This window comes from Solanum pennellii, chromosome 4 (assembly GCF_001406875.1).
Source record: "Solanum pennellii chromosome 4, SPENNV200".
NCBI lineage: Eukaryota > Viridiplantae > Streptophyta > Magnoliopsida > Solanales > Solanaceae > Solanum > Solanum pennellii.
Genome location: NC_028640.1, coordinates 75,148,801 through 75,162,464, shown reverse-complemented (window position 1 = coordinate 75,162,464; position 13,664 = coordinate 75,148,801). Strand labels below are relative to the sequence as shown.

The following is a 13,664-nucleotide window of genomic DNA, read 5'->3' as shown; positions in this document are numbered from 1 at the left end:
AAGTGTATTATGTCATAAATTATTTTGTTGTGTGTTAATCACAAATCTGATGGTAAAATCACAAAATAATTGAACATTTTTTCACCTTATCATTATTTTGGGTATCAAAACATCCAGAAACTCTAGGCACCAGTTAAAAACTTCATAACTATGGCCATGATTTGGCTTAGTTTCATTCAAAAGAATTTACAGACAAAACACAATCCATCTATAGAGGCTAGCAAGCAATATAATATGCTTCTCTTCTATCCTGAAAAAGATTGCAAAATTTTAGTTGATTCATTTCTCAAATCCCCTAGTCTTAGCTGAATGTAATTTGTAACTCGCGCAAACTTTATATACCTTTAGGATACCCTCCCTCCACCACATCATATGAGCTTTTCTCCAAAGGCATTATTAAAGCCAACGGATCCTTTGAATCCTTTCCTTCGTCAGTTGCTTCATCGAATAGATCATCATACGTGACAGGCATCCTTATTCTATCATGAACAGATGCACGTTTGGCTCCACTATTAGACTGTTCAACAGGTTCTTGCTGCAGCAAAACATCTGAAGAACTGGCTGTAATCTCGTCTCCTATTGTCTGACTAGATCTCTCCAAAGAAGCTTCTTTGTTTTGGAGCGGTTCTTGCTTGAGATTAGCCTGCCTAAACTGCTTCTGCAATATTAAGTTCTTAATGAGCACTGGAATATAAGGACACACAATAGGAAAATAGCAACTAGCAGATCAGCAGTTCAAATTATGAATGCAATTGTTTAGAATACACAGCATACTAAGTTGGAATTAGTCTTAAGAAAAATAGCAATCAGCAAACAGAGATTCACAATTTTGATGGGAGAGGTAAGTATTGTCCTCGCAACTAGAAATGACCGTGGCTATTCAAGGGATAGAGGATTTTCCCCAATAATATGCATTTTGATTTCGAGAAAATGATCCACAGTAAGATAATCACTTGAAATTCAAAATTTTAACATATCCAAATAGGCAGCGCGAAATTTAGGGCATCTCAACGGAGCAATGAGAAAATATACGTGGGTAGTTGCATTATATTTGTCTTGCAATGAATACTGCAAAGCACAGTCATAATAAACTATATACAAAAGCACCTCCATAAGGCCTTTACTAAAGGTTCTTTCCTTTTTTAGGGTTAACCTGCTTTAATTTTTCTCGTTTGTTTTGAGATAGAACAAAAACCTTCAGCATTGTCAAAAATCTTCATGCTTACTGATCCCGATAATGGAAAATTCATGATCAATGATGGTGACTACCTAGTTTCCAGGTTGAGCAATAAAACTGCCACATGGACTGGGGATAAATAAGTACTAAAAAGCGTAAAGAATAATCACCCACCTCAAACTCCTTCCCTTTCTTCATTATCTCTTTGTATGCATTTGGATCTCGTACTTTAAGGATGCTCCACAATATTCCACCACCTGTTCGGAAACGCCTGCCATCAGCAGTCTTCTGGCCGCCACAAGTCTGAATTGCATCCACCTGTAAAGTTTACAACATCATCATCAGCTGACTCATAATTGGAGAACTCAAAAATCATATAAAATAGGTTCCAACAAGCAATATCTCCCTCGAGGAAAAGGGAAAAAAAGAAGAAGAGGAGAGGCAGCAAGCAAGAGGTTCTAGCTAACTTGGGGAAAACACAAAATGCCCATTATTTGTCAAATTAATACACAAATAATTTTCACTACTTAAAATCAGAGCTCCTATCGATAGAGTTGTTTGGCGTAACGGGGCAAATAGGAATTAGAAGATTCCACATATGGAAAACACTTACACCTAATGCTTCAGCCATTGTTCCCACTTACTTTCTAAAATACTTTCTCTACTTCTCAATCAACCCTCTGACTCCCATAAGAAAAAAAAAACAGAAGGGAAAAAAAGAAACAGGAAAAAGATGCAAATTTTCAGCATATCGCATTGTTATGTGCATACCATGGAGTAAAACAACAAAGACAGGCAAAAACATTGGAATCAATCCAAATAGACACCACAAAGTAGTTCCGCCAGAAGCTATCTTGGAAGAAAGGTTCATGAGACTGAAAGGAGTGAAAAAGGCTTCACCAGGAGGCATCTGTGAGTGTATTACAACATTGAGCATCAGAAACTACAAAAAATATTAGACCTTAAATAAATTGTGTTAAGAGTTAGGCCCATCCTTTACCTCTTAGCAATCACAGAATAATTATCAATCTAGCCAAGACCAAGGGGTAAATAATTCTAGAATGCCCAATCTCTGGTAACAAGAAAAATAAAGAGAAGACCAATGTTATTGGCACCAACATGGAGATGGAAGGCCCATGAGCTTTAGCGAATATGAACTAGGGGATGGCAAGTGGTTCTGAGGCTAATAAGGGTATTTGGTTTAAATTTCACGCTCCCCATCGAGAATGCAATGCCTTCTAAGACAGTAAAAATCATTTGCATTGGAAATAAATAGTAATGTTGCTATTCATGAGATAGTTATCCTGATAAACACAATTATTACTCCAAACAGAAGTGAAGTTGATTTGTTTTTTGTTTTTTTTTAGATAAGGGTAACTTTAAAAAGTGAAATTGATTTGTCATCAATGACCTTACCAACTCAAAAATTCGAATCTGTGGGTCTGTGCTACAAAAAGACCAACTTATTCATTAAGTTTATTTGGGTTGGGGGCATTTTGGTGAAGTTATGCTAACACTACTGTCTAAATACAAAATTAAGCTTACATCAAGGAATTTGACAAGCAAAAATCATCCTTCAAGAAAACAAGCGTGCAGAACAAAAGGCATACCTCTTTAACAAGATCACTCAAAGCAGATAGGCCGAGACAACCAACCGCATTCCATATAAGATAAGCTTTCCTCTCTTTCAAGCGTCTTCCGACATCCAAAACAAATCTAAAGTCAAAAATTTCAAAGACAGAAAATTCAGAGCCTAATACAACAGAGAAAAAGATGCAAATTCGTGTAACAGACAAGGGTATACAAACTGAAGCAACTTAGACCAAAGTGTTAACCTTTGACACAACAGCAACAGAGTGGTAGATAGCAATACAAAATTCCATGAGATCACTTCGCAAACCAAAGGAACGAATATTAACTGGGACATATAGTAAAATTAACAAAGCAAATAAACCTATGCATCAGTCATCTTCCCTTGATTACTCTAAGGCAATCATCTTGTTAACTATATCCAACTGTATGCCCCGAGTCCACGCACAATAATGCTTTCACTATAGAAATAAAAATAGTATGCACTGGGTAATCATGATATAACAACTATGATTAGCATAACAAACCTGTTAATGTCTGTGATTGGACCTGAAGAAACTCTCTTGCTTTTGTTCTTTCCCTTGTTCTTCCTCCGTCTCCGATTTTTTTTACCTGGAAGAGGATTTTCAGAGCTGGCACATACACCACCAGTTTCCTCTAATCCAGTCTTGGAGATCTTCTCAACTAGTTCTCCTTCCTCAATATCATTCATTTTAACATCTTCATCATCCTCAAAGCTCTCGTCTTCATCAGAGAAGTTTAAAATGCCATCCTCTAGCCCCATTCAATTAGAGAAAAACCTGCACGAGATTAATGAAATATTATTCCTCTACAACACCAAAAGAATCACAGCAAAGACACTACTTTTTACAGCAAAGAGTTATAGGTCATAAATATCTCTATAACATGACTAACTGATTTGTTTCCCCACCCCACTGACGGAGTATCAACAGTGTTCTAACTTACTCTCCCAAGTAACTCGAACCCTCAATTACCTAGGGATGGTGGAGGTGCTCAACCACTTGAGCAAGCCTCAATTGATTCTCCAATCAGTAACAAAGCATCCCAGTTCTCAACTTACCCATTCGATTTATACCATAGAAATTCAATATATATATATATATAACATGGATGAAAAAATGAATTTTTATAAATGGGAAAATCAATTTGGTTTGAAAAATGCAACAGACGGCAAGATACAGATTCTAGGTTTAATACATAGATTTGATGAAAGTAAAAAAAGACGAAAACGAATCGAACCCTTACCGAGTTCTCCTTGTTGAGAGCTTGCAATTGCCTTCTGGGTTAGATGGGTTTTACAGGTAGGGTTTTTGAAGGAATTTTTTTTTGGGGAAGAATGCTGATGGGTTTTGTGCCAAAGCTTCAAGTTATACAAAAATGGTGAAAGCCAAGATTTTACAAAGGCCCCCCAAATTTTTAAACTGAGTAATTTATTTTCTTTAAACCCTAACTGGATTTAAGTGTAATTACCCAAATACATAGGACTGGACATTCAATAATTCGGTTCGATTTTGGTTTGTTTTTTTCAATTTTTTTGATTTTTGATTTTTGTAATAAGTGTACCAAAAGTCGAATCAAATGATTTGATTAGATTTTTATTATTTCGATTCGATTTTTATATACAACATATTAAAATATAGGAGTAATTTTCATAAGTCGAGTGAAAAGAAAAAAACGAAGCAATTTCATAAGTAGAGTTTAAAGAAAATGAAGTGTATGCAAAGTTACAAAACGTACCTTTGTATTATGAAGATACAACGGTTATATGTTAGGAATGTAGAGAGATAGTTTGAATAAGCAATTGATTCAAGTAAAACATATCAAAATCACTAGAAGAAAAATTAGTAGTGAAGAAATAGTGTATAACATGGCAGAGAAAGGAATAATAACAACAACAAATAACATGACAGTTGAAACAAAGAAAACAACTAGTAATAATAAAATCGAATAGTAATAGAATGGTAATAGTAGAAGAATAATGACATAATAGAAAAATTAAGTAATGTTGATCGTTGTCTACTTTATTCGTGAACTTCCAAATACTTTTATATACGGTCATATCATCACCAAGCTGCAGTTCGCAAATGTATCATGTTGTATAATCAACTCCCATTTACATGATATACAAAAATGAATCATTTCTTATCTTCTTTCTCGAGAGGAGAAAGAGAAATAGGGTCTTATGAAGAGAGGGAAAAGGAAAAGATTTGTGTCTACCTATCTTGATAAGACCCCATAAAAAAATAAAAGTTGTTGAGAAGTTTCATATTACCGAAATGAAGAACAACACTCATATATATATGATCGTAGTATGTGGCGCCATCTCATTTCCGCTTCATCAAAGAATATCTATGTACTATATTTCGATTCACTAATAAGAAAGATAGTACAGGAATATCGATCTATGATATTAATACTTTTTAAGCGTATCTTTATCTCTATTCTTATTCATCATAATCAACTTTTCAAATCTTTTCAGTGCCGCGAGTTATGAAAAGAAATTTTTTAAAATTTCACTATCATAATGTTGTTTATGTTATTTGAGAGTTTGACACTATTCTTTTTTATTATTGATGATAAAAAGAAGTTTATAGTTTTTGTAAACCTAAAAAATGATTTTGATAATTGATAAACATTTAGAGTAACATTTAACATTAATTAAAAGTATTATTTTTGGACAAATTTTAATAAGAGACTATTTTGAACCTACAAAAGAGAGAATTTTTCAGCCCTAAGCATTTGCCGCCATTGATGCACTGAGATCAAAGCTCAAAGCTTTCTCTTGAAGATGTAACAATATTATAGTAGCTGAAGATCAAAGCCTGTAACAACAAATCCTAAAATACCCATCATGTCCCTATCACTTTCTTCTTACCCCACGCGCTTCGCCATCCTCACGCTCCTCTCCGCCACCACGGTCTTCTTCTTCTACAAATCACGCCGTCATCTATCCAAACGCCTCAAATCCTTAAAACCCATTTCCCAAAACCCTATTCCTAAAACCCCAAGAGGCAAAATCTTCTTTATATCCCAAACAGGCACTTCTAAAACCCTAGCAAAGAGTCTTCATAGTTTGTTAAACCTTAACGGGTTTGAATTCGATCTTGTTGACCCGAAAGAGTATGAGCCTGAGGATTTGCATAAAGAAAGCTTTGTAGTTATTGTAGCTTCTACGTGGGAAGACGGGAAACCACCTCCAAATGCGGGGTTTTTTGTTGATTGGTTAACTGAGAGTGCTGATGATTTCAGGGTTGGATCTTTGTTGCTTAGCAAGTGTAAATTTGCAATCTTTGGAGTTGGGAGTGGGTCTTATGGTGAAACATTTAATGCTGTGGGTCGTGATTTTTCGAAGAAGTTGAAGAAACTTGGTGGGGTTGAGGTTTTAGAGGTGTGTGAAGGTGATGTAGATGAGGGTAGTTTGAATGAGGTTTTTGGTAAGTGGAGTAAGAGGATTGTTGGGATTTTGAGTAAATTGGGCGAGAATGGAGGGGATATGAGGAATGGAGTTGGTGATGGTAGTGAAGATGAAGCTGTGAGTGAGGGAGATGATGATGAGGAATATGATGACGAGTTTGAAGAAAATGACGAGGAGTCAGGAATTGTTGATCTTGAGGATATTGCGGGTAAAGGACCTTCAAGAAAGAAAGGAGTTAACGATAAGTTAGTTAATGGGAAGTTGAATGGTGGAACTGTGAATGGAGAGAAGGCAATGGTAACTCCAGTTATTAGAGCGAGTTTGGAGAAACAGGTATCGTGGTCAGATGACGAACTTTTGTTGTATCAGATTAATTAGTTGGATTTATGGTAAGGTAGTTTATTTGGTGATAAATTGCAGGGATATAAAATAATTGGCTCGCATAGCGGTGTGAAACTTTGTAGATGGACAAAATCACAACTTAGAGGGCGCGGAGGTTGCTATAAGCACTCATTTTACGGCATTGAGAGTCACAGGTGATTGTTTGTTTTTCTTCCAGCACAGACGGTTGTTTATAGCTTTTACATTTTTACTATTCCATTCTATCTATGAGTTGTGTAGTCCTTCTTTAATCCTTGGTTGACATGATTATATTTGAGTTTTCAACATTCTATGTGTTCAAGTTGCAACTGTGATGAGGTCCAGTTGTTTGGAAGTTTTTTAGGCTGCTAGAATTCTTAGAGTTGATCAAGTATGCGGTGAATAAGAAAATGAAGTTTGCATGTGCTTATCCAAAAGAAGGATCTGTTTTTAGAGGCATGTGATATGGAGTAGGAGTAGAATAGCACGGAAACTTTCCATTTTACACAATGAACAACTAGAAATGAGCTGGAATTTTTATTGTGTTCAAATAGGCCCTCAGTGGAAAATCTCCTATTACGTAGCCAATTGAACCGTCTGAAGAGATTACAAAAGTAATCAAGCTTTTATAGCTTTTTTAAGAAGAAATAAGTAAAGGGATTCATTGATGGGTATCAAGTTCAGTAAGTTCAAAAGAGAGTTAGTTCCTATACTTGTCTACTGCCTAAATAGTTATGTTGCTCGGATTCTCCAAAAATTTTGCCATCGGATGCTTCAAAATTGTACTGTTTTTGAATGATCCAACACACACCCATGTTGTGAAAGGCGATCGCCTCGTCGCCAATGGCAAGAGGCGAGGCGACCCTTCATCGCCTTTTAGCTTTGTGGCGAGGCGATCTTCAAAAGGCGACGCCATGACGACTAAAGGCTAGAGGCAAGAGGTGATAAAGGCTAGAAAGGTGTCGCCTTTTGTATTTTCTTAAAAAAGGGCGACCAATTTAGGGTTTTAAAAGTTATATGGTAATTTTAGGATTTTTGACCACTCCTCTGGTGACTCCAAAGTCTAACCAATACATATTTCTTCTTTTCTTCTTCAGACTTGAGTCACTGCTACCTTTGTTTTGACTTTTTTTCTTTTTTTTTTTCTCATTCAAGTTCTAGACTTTTAGTATGTACTATCTATTTTTGAAGAGTCCGAGCAACATAACTTAATAGATCATGGCTAACAAGAAAAGGTTCTACTGCATTGACCTTTTGTGCATCATTAAGTAGGCTTGGTATTTATTGACTTCCTAGCCATGTATGCTGATTTTAAATCTGGATTTGCATTTAACCACTGCATAGGTGCATGGAGGCCACTCCTAGTTTAGCATGTGCAAACAAATGTGTTTTTTGTTGGAGACATCACACAAATCCTGTTGGGAAGAGCTGGACATGGAAGATGGATGATCCTATTGAGATTGTGAACACAGCTATAGATTTGCATACCAAAATGATAAAACAGATGAAAGGCGTTCCAGGTTTGTTTTCTGGTACACTTGAACATATATGTTTCCGTGTGAACTTGTAGGGAATTTGAGCAATGCCACATGAGAAATAATGTGCTTGATTGAAATCATTTGGTGATTGTATTCAACATGTCTCTGTTTGGTCATTTTGTTGTGTCCGTTCAAGAAAAAGTACCTTGGGTTGAGTTGTGTTTAATTTTGATGCAAGGTCCTTCCGATTTCCGAATAAAAAATGGTAAAACTGATACTGCTTACTGTTGGTGCTCCATTTTCTTACCCATCCGCATGAAATGTAGAAGTGGATACAGATTTTTCACAATTTTTTTAATCTGTCTGGATAAAATTGATGTCCTATCCACCGTTACATATGCATTTTCTTTATTTTTTAAAAAAATGGACGTCCTTCCACTTTCTTGCTTGTAGTGGTTAAGACCGAATATCTCACCCTTGCAGGTGTTAAAGCTGAGCGTTTATCTGAGGGTCTTTCTCCTAGGCATTGTGCTTTGTCACTGGTTGGTGAGCCTATTATGTATCCAGAAATAAATTCACTTGTAGATGAGCTGCACAGGAGGCGGATTTCGACTTTTCTTGTTACTAATGCACAGTTTCCTGACAAGATTAAGTTATTGAAACCAATCACACAGGTCTACTAGGCTTTATTCTTCTTTCTTTATCAATGAAGTATGTTGATATCCAAATTCTGAATCTAAATCTCGCTTCATCTTTAAATTTACAGTTGTATGTCAGCGTAGATGCAGGTACAAAGGACAGCTTAAAAGCAATTGACAGACCACTATTTGGAGACTTCTGGGAGCGATTTCTTGTAAGTGTCTTGAATATAAGATATTTGTCAGATTCAAACTAAGAAATTAAGGAAAATCCATCAATTGATGGCAGAAAGGAATGGGAAAATAGAGTCCAAAAACACAGTTAGAGTTGTTAGCTGCACACTAGTAAACCATAGCAGCGTGTCTCAAACTGATATTTATAATATATCAGTGAGAGGAAGCTGTAAATTCTTACCTTTTCATCAGTGCTAAAAAAGATTCGGCGGCCACAGGAAACGAAATCGAAATTTGCCATGTTTTCTCTGTTTTTTCATATTTGTATGCTACCATTCAGACTGGCTAATTATTGGATTGTGCTATTCTGATTTCATTAGGATTCTTTGAGAGCTCTTAAGGAGAAGGAGCAAAGAACTGTCTATCGTTTGACACTCGTTAAAGGGTGGAACACAGAAGATGTGGATGCATATTCTAGCCTATTCAGCATTGGAAAACCCGATTTCATTGAAATCAAGGGTGTCACTTATTGTGGAACGTAAGTTCTCCCCCTCCCCCTCACTTTTTTCTTTTCCCCTCCCTCTTCTCTTCTACTAGTTTATTTGATTTCAAAATTCAGTGCATAAGAGTTCAGTTAAGTAATCAGGAAGGTTTGACACAGGTCGGCTACATCAAAGTTGACAATGGAGAATGTCCCTTGGCATTCTGATGTGAAGGAATTCTCTGAAGCCTTGGCTAAAAAGAGCAACGGAGAGTATGAGGTTGCTTGTGAGCACGTGCATTCCTGCTGTGTTCTTCTGGCTAAAGTCGATAAGTTCAAAATAGACGGTGAATGGTTCACGTGGATAGACTACGAGAAGTTCCATGATCTGGTTGGTTACTTCTCTTGTTCAAACCTCAGCACGTAAATTATAACCATACCCTTCCCATTTCAATAGCGTAATCAATGTTTTTTAATCCCATGGAGCGCTACAGGTAGCTTCTGGGAGACCCTTTACAAGTAAAGATTACATGACACCTACACCATCTTGGGCTGTCTATGGAGCTGAGGAAGGTGGTTTTGACCCAGAGCAATTGCGTTTCAAAAAAGAGCGGCACCACAGATCATCTCGTCAGGAAAATGGTTCTTGAAATGTTCGAAGCAGTTTTCGTTACCTCTGGGATGGCCTAAAATTTTGTTCCTTCAGACTTAGATTTTGCTTTCCTCCATTTTCCTATACAAGTTGCATTTCACTATATAACTGCAGAAGTTGTCACTGATATGAACAATATTGCTTGTATGAACACTTCGTATGTTGTTTCATACACAAATTTTAATTTATTTTGATTATATTAAACGATTAGAAAATACTTGGTTTAACTATGGTGTGTATATCTTAATTATGCTTGTGCATTTCGTATTGTAGTGCATATTGTACACCAAAATTTAATCATAATGTACAATATTGTTAGATAGTTTAACATTGCTATACACCAAAGCGTCACAATATTAACATATTACCGGCCCTCTATTCATTTATTTTCGACTTAAAATGAGTAGTAACTACTACTTGGACGATATCATTTGATATCGAGTTAAACTATTACTAGTAAAAACATACATACTGAAGCAAGCACAGTCGATAAACTCTGTCTAACACTTAAACTAAACATACTTGACAGAAACATTCTATTACTCACAGAGCCACATACTTCCCTAATTTGTCCAGTTCGTCCCGTGAGGACCCCTAAATTTCCTAATTTTACCATCGATGCAGCAAAATCTTCGTAGAAAAGATGAGGGTACAAGCTGTAAGATTTGACCATATCAGCTGTCTGAGAATTCGACATTAAAACTTGATCTGATTCAAGTAGTCCTGAGTTGTTCATAAGGTTTCTGTAATAGGCATTGTCAAATCTCGTAACAGATTGTATGTCTAAAGGAGTAAGTGTGGTGTTAGATTCATCTGTGTCAGGACAAGTGCATTGTAAATTCGATAACATTGAAGAATCGAGATTTGGATCTGGCTTTCCTGAGTCTTGATAGTTGAAAAGTCTCCCCTTGAATGTGAAACATTGAGCAAAGCCAATTGTATGCGCTCCTGTATAAGTCTTAGAGTCATTAAACTTCATTAAGAAAAATACTTGAATCTCTAAATTCGAAAGATATATATACCTGAAAGAAGTACTAAATCTTTTAGATCAAGACCTTTATCAGTAAACTTGGCCGCGATTTTATCCAGAGGCTCAAATGGCGAATGTAATTGTTCATTTGCTGCTTTCTCACTAGCAGATAGTCCATCTCGTCGACCAAGTAAAACAGGCCAAAACGGTCCTCCTGCCTGTAAAGCACGAAAGGAAAATTTATCTGTCCGTATTACAATACTTTTAAGTACAACTCATCTGTCTGCGCGTAAATGTTACCATGACAACCACTTCTCTAGCTGCAAGAGTTAAAATATCGACACAAGATACAGTTGACGGGCAAGCTCTTTCAACGTGTGCTTTTATGATATCAATTGTCTCATATCCTCTGACTGAATTGCGGTTTGGTGCAGCATTCTTCTCACCCTTGAAATAGAACGTGTCATCAAGCAGCACAGATCCATCACAACCCTATCGAAATCATAACCATAAATTGATCATGAAAATGATTATCAAACAAACGAAATAAGAAAAGTTGTACTTTAATACTATACATTTACAAAACAATCGTGGAAATGCAAACGAAGGAGGGATGCAGCTATTCTTGAGTCACTACGGAGAGCTTCCCAAGCATTCCAACGAACAATCTTATGCAAGCTCGGACATGTTCTCTCATAGTAACTGTAATCAAGCTGACCGTTACTAAAGGGAGCCAGAACACTCATCACACAGAACAGAACAGTAAGGCAGGGGAACAAACTACGACTTGCCATGAATTTTCGAGTATTAAAGGCTAAGAACAATGCTTCAAATTATTCTTGTGACTTAAGTTGTGCTGCAGAATAACAATTTATATATGTAATGTAGTGAGAATAAACTAAGTTACATTAGTGGACTCAATAATGTGAATATAATGCCATGATGCACATAAAAGCTTTACAATTTTATATGAAAAACAGAATATTTTAGTAACTAAAGTTCAGTAGTAATGAAGTTATCCACTTTTTGACATATATTAAACTCTAGTAAGTTAGTTAAATAACAAGAAAACATCAAATTAAAGTGATTTTTCCTCTTGACTTACCATATAGTTTTTATTAGAAAGGATGTCACAGGCACACATTTCTTTTACAAAATTAAATGGCTTCATACAACAAATTAGAGCAAGTAATGGTTAGGGTTATAAGAAAAAAATTAGTACTTTTGTGGCTGCTAAGGATCGAGTCCTAGATCAGTCATCCGGTGTCAGGATTAAGTCTTGTTCAAAATGTCGGGTTCCGAGTCAGGAGTCAGATTTCAGGTCAAGAGTCAAGGTCAGATCCCAAATTAGGTGTCGTGGGTCCCGGATTAGTCGTCGAGGATGTCGGAGTTGAATAAGTTCCAGGTCGGTTGTTGGGGTTAGATCTTGATTCGAGTGTCAAGGTCGAATATCAATTCGGATGTCTGTTCCCGGAGTGGAATCCCAAGATGGAAGTCGGGTCCCAAATTGGGAGTTGGAGTTGGGTGTGGGGTTTAGTTTTATGATACAATAAAACTAATCATAAAACTAAATGAAGTATATTCAATATTTTTCATCTTAAAAAAAAAAAAAGTAAAACACTTTTTACACATAAAAATATAGGTAAATATGTGGTCAAATATGTATTTTACCAAATCCATTTGTTATTCAATCCGTCTTTTATTATTACTTATTTTATGTTAACTTATTTTCAATCCGCTCAATTTTAATCCAACCTGTCTATTTACCACCACGGGTACTAAAAAAAGTTTAGTATTTTGTGGCTGCTAAGGATATAAGAAAAATATTAGTACTTTTGTGGCTGCTAAGGGTATAAGAAAAAAGTTAGTACTTTTGTCTATCACCTAAGAAAAATAGTGATGATACTGTTTTTTGCCACTCTGTATATTGTATCTTTAAATAGTGGTGGAGAAGATAAATATACAAACAAATAATACATATATATATTATGAAATATATATTTAATTAAATATTAATAATAATTATAAAATATTATTTATATCATCATCATATTACGTCATATTATATATCATCATTTTATACTATAAATATAAAATGACTTTTCGAATGGTTAGCATGTTCTACATAATGAATAATGATTGCACATTTAAAAACTCAACATTTTCATGGTAGATCAAAATTAAGCAGTTGAAGAAAATTTTACATCACAGAATTTAATTGTTGATGAAATTATTTCAAAAAATAATTAAATTATGATAAAAGCTTTATTTCTATAAGTAGAATTTGAAATGAGTAAGATTCAATCTTATGTATATGCCAGTGCATTTCGTGTATCACACGTGTATTCTATATTAATTAGTAAAAATATTTCAAAGTCATATATATTGTTTTTAAATATGTGTGAGAGGTATATATCAAAAGTAAAAGGAAATTAATGGAAGCTCAACGTGATAAAGGATAATCTCATTTTTTACTAACTTGCTAATTAATTAAACTCAAACTTATTTGACACTAATGTTTAATTTTGATACGGTTGTTTAATTTCTTGGAATAGTTTGATGAGTATATATATGAAACTACTACTATGAACATTTTATTCTTTTTAAAAAAAGATCTATAACTATAACTTTACTTTGAGTAGCTATTGAAAAATTGGTCTCCATAAAATTTAGGATCTAAACACTTTGAATATATATATATATATATA

The 13,664-nt window shown here is 35.2% G+C and overlaps 3 protein-coding genes across 4 annotated transcripts; 1 reads left to right on the top strand and 2 right to left on the bottom strand.

The window, feature by feature from the left end:
* Window positions 1-66: 66 nt before the first annotated feature.
* Window positions 67-4,209, bottom strand: LOC107017689. 2 transcript variants are annotated; one of them, XM_015217909.2, is made up of 6 exons: window positions 4,034-4,209; window positions 3,295-3,567; window positions 2,788-2,893; window positions 1,352-1,495; window positions 343-658; window positions 67-250 (listed from the first exon to the last, which is right to left on the bottom strand). In XM_015217909.2, the coding sequence occupies exons 2-6, from the start codon at window positions 3,549-3,551 to the stop codon at window positions 246-248; spliced, it is 828 nt and encodes a 275-aa protein (XP_015073395.1). In that variant the 5' UTR covers window positions 3,552-3,567; window positions 4,034-4,209; the 3' UTR covers window positions 67-245. The 2 variants fall into 2 exon arrangements, with proteins under 2 accessions (XP_015073395.1, XP_015073394.1); XM_015217908.2 differs by having other exon boundaries at window positions 67-658; window positions 4,034-4,208.
* Window positions 4,210-5,480: 1,271 nt separating this feature from the next.
* On the top strand, window positions 5,481-10,216 carry LOC107018052 (S-adenosyl-L-methionine-dependent tRNA 4-demethylwyosine synthase). Its single transcript, XM_015218410.2, has 8 exons — window positions 5,481-6,536; window positions 6,624-6,739; window positions 7,908-8,083; window positions 8,525-8,715; window positions 8,808-8,894; window positions 9,234-9,391; window positions 9,515-9,725; window positions 9,829-10,216. The coding sequence occupies exons 1-8, from the start codon at window positions 5,640-5,642 to the stop codon at window positions 9,982-9,984; spliced, it is 1,992 nt and encodes a 663-aa protein (XP_015073896.1). The 5' UTR covers window positions 5,481-5,639; the 3' UTR covers window positions 9,985-10,216.
* Window positions 10,217-10,428: 212 nt separating this feature from the next.
* LOC107017443 (peroxidase 10-like) lies at window positions 10,429-11,750 on the bottom strand. The gene is made up of 4 exons (XM_015217671.1): window positions 11,532-11,750; window positions 11,257-11,448; window positions 11,009-11,174; window positions 10,429-10,934 (listed from the first exon to the last, which is right to left on the bottom strand). The coding sequence occupies exons 1-4, from the start codon at window positions 11,748-11,750 to the stop codon at window positions 10,429-10,431; spliced, it is 1,083 nt and encodes a 360-aa protein (XP_015073157.1).
* Window positions 11,751-13,664: the final 1,914 nt, after the last annotated feature.

Bases quoted from the DNA above. Each gene is read 5' to 3' on its own strand.
- LOC107017689 (XM_015217908.2), bottom strand. From the start codon at position 3,551: ATGGGGCTAGAGGATGGCATTTTAAACTTCTCTGATGAAGACGAGAGC. The intron at 1,496-2,787 runs GTATGCCTTTTG...TAAACTTTACAG, and splicing joins TGAGTGATCTTGTTAAAGAG to GTGGATGCAATTCAGACTTG. The intron at 659-1,351 runs GTGGGTGATTAT...TTAATATTGCAG, and splicing joins AGAAAGGGAAGGAGTTTGAG to AAGCAGTTTAGGCAGGCTAA.
- LOC107018052 (XM_015218410.2), top strand. From the start codon at position 5,640: ATGTCCCTATCACTTTCTTCTTACCCCACGCGCTTCGCCATCCTCACG. The intron at 8,716-8,807 runs GTCTACTAGGCT...TTAAATTTACAG, and splicing joins TATTGAAACCAATCACACAG to TTGTATGTCAGCGTAGATGC. The intron at 9,726-9,828 runs GTTGGTTACTTC...GGAGCGCTACAG, and splicing joins ACGAGAAGTTCCATGATCTG to GTAGCTTCTGGGAGACCCTT.
- LOC107017443 (XM_015217671.1), bottom strand. From the start codon at position 11,750: ATGGCAAGTCGTAGTTTGTTCCCCTGCCTTACTGTTCTGTTCTGTGTG. The intron at 11,175-11,256 runs GTAACATTTACG...CGTGCTTTACAG, and splicing joins CTAGAGAAGTGGTTGTCATG to GCAGGAGGACCGTTTTGGCC. The intron at 10,935-11,008 runs GTATATATATCT...AGACTTATACAG, and splicing joins AGATTTAGTACTTCTTTCAG to GAGCGCATACAATTGGCTTT.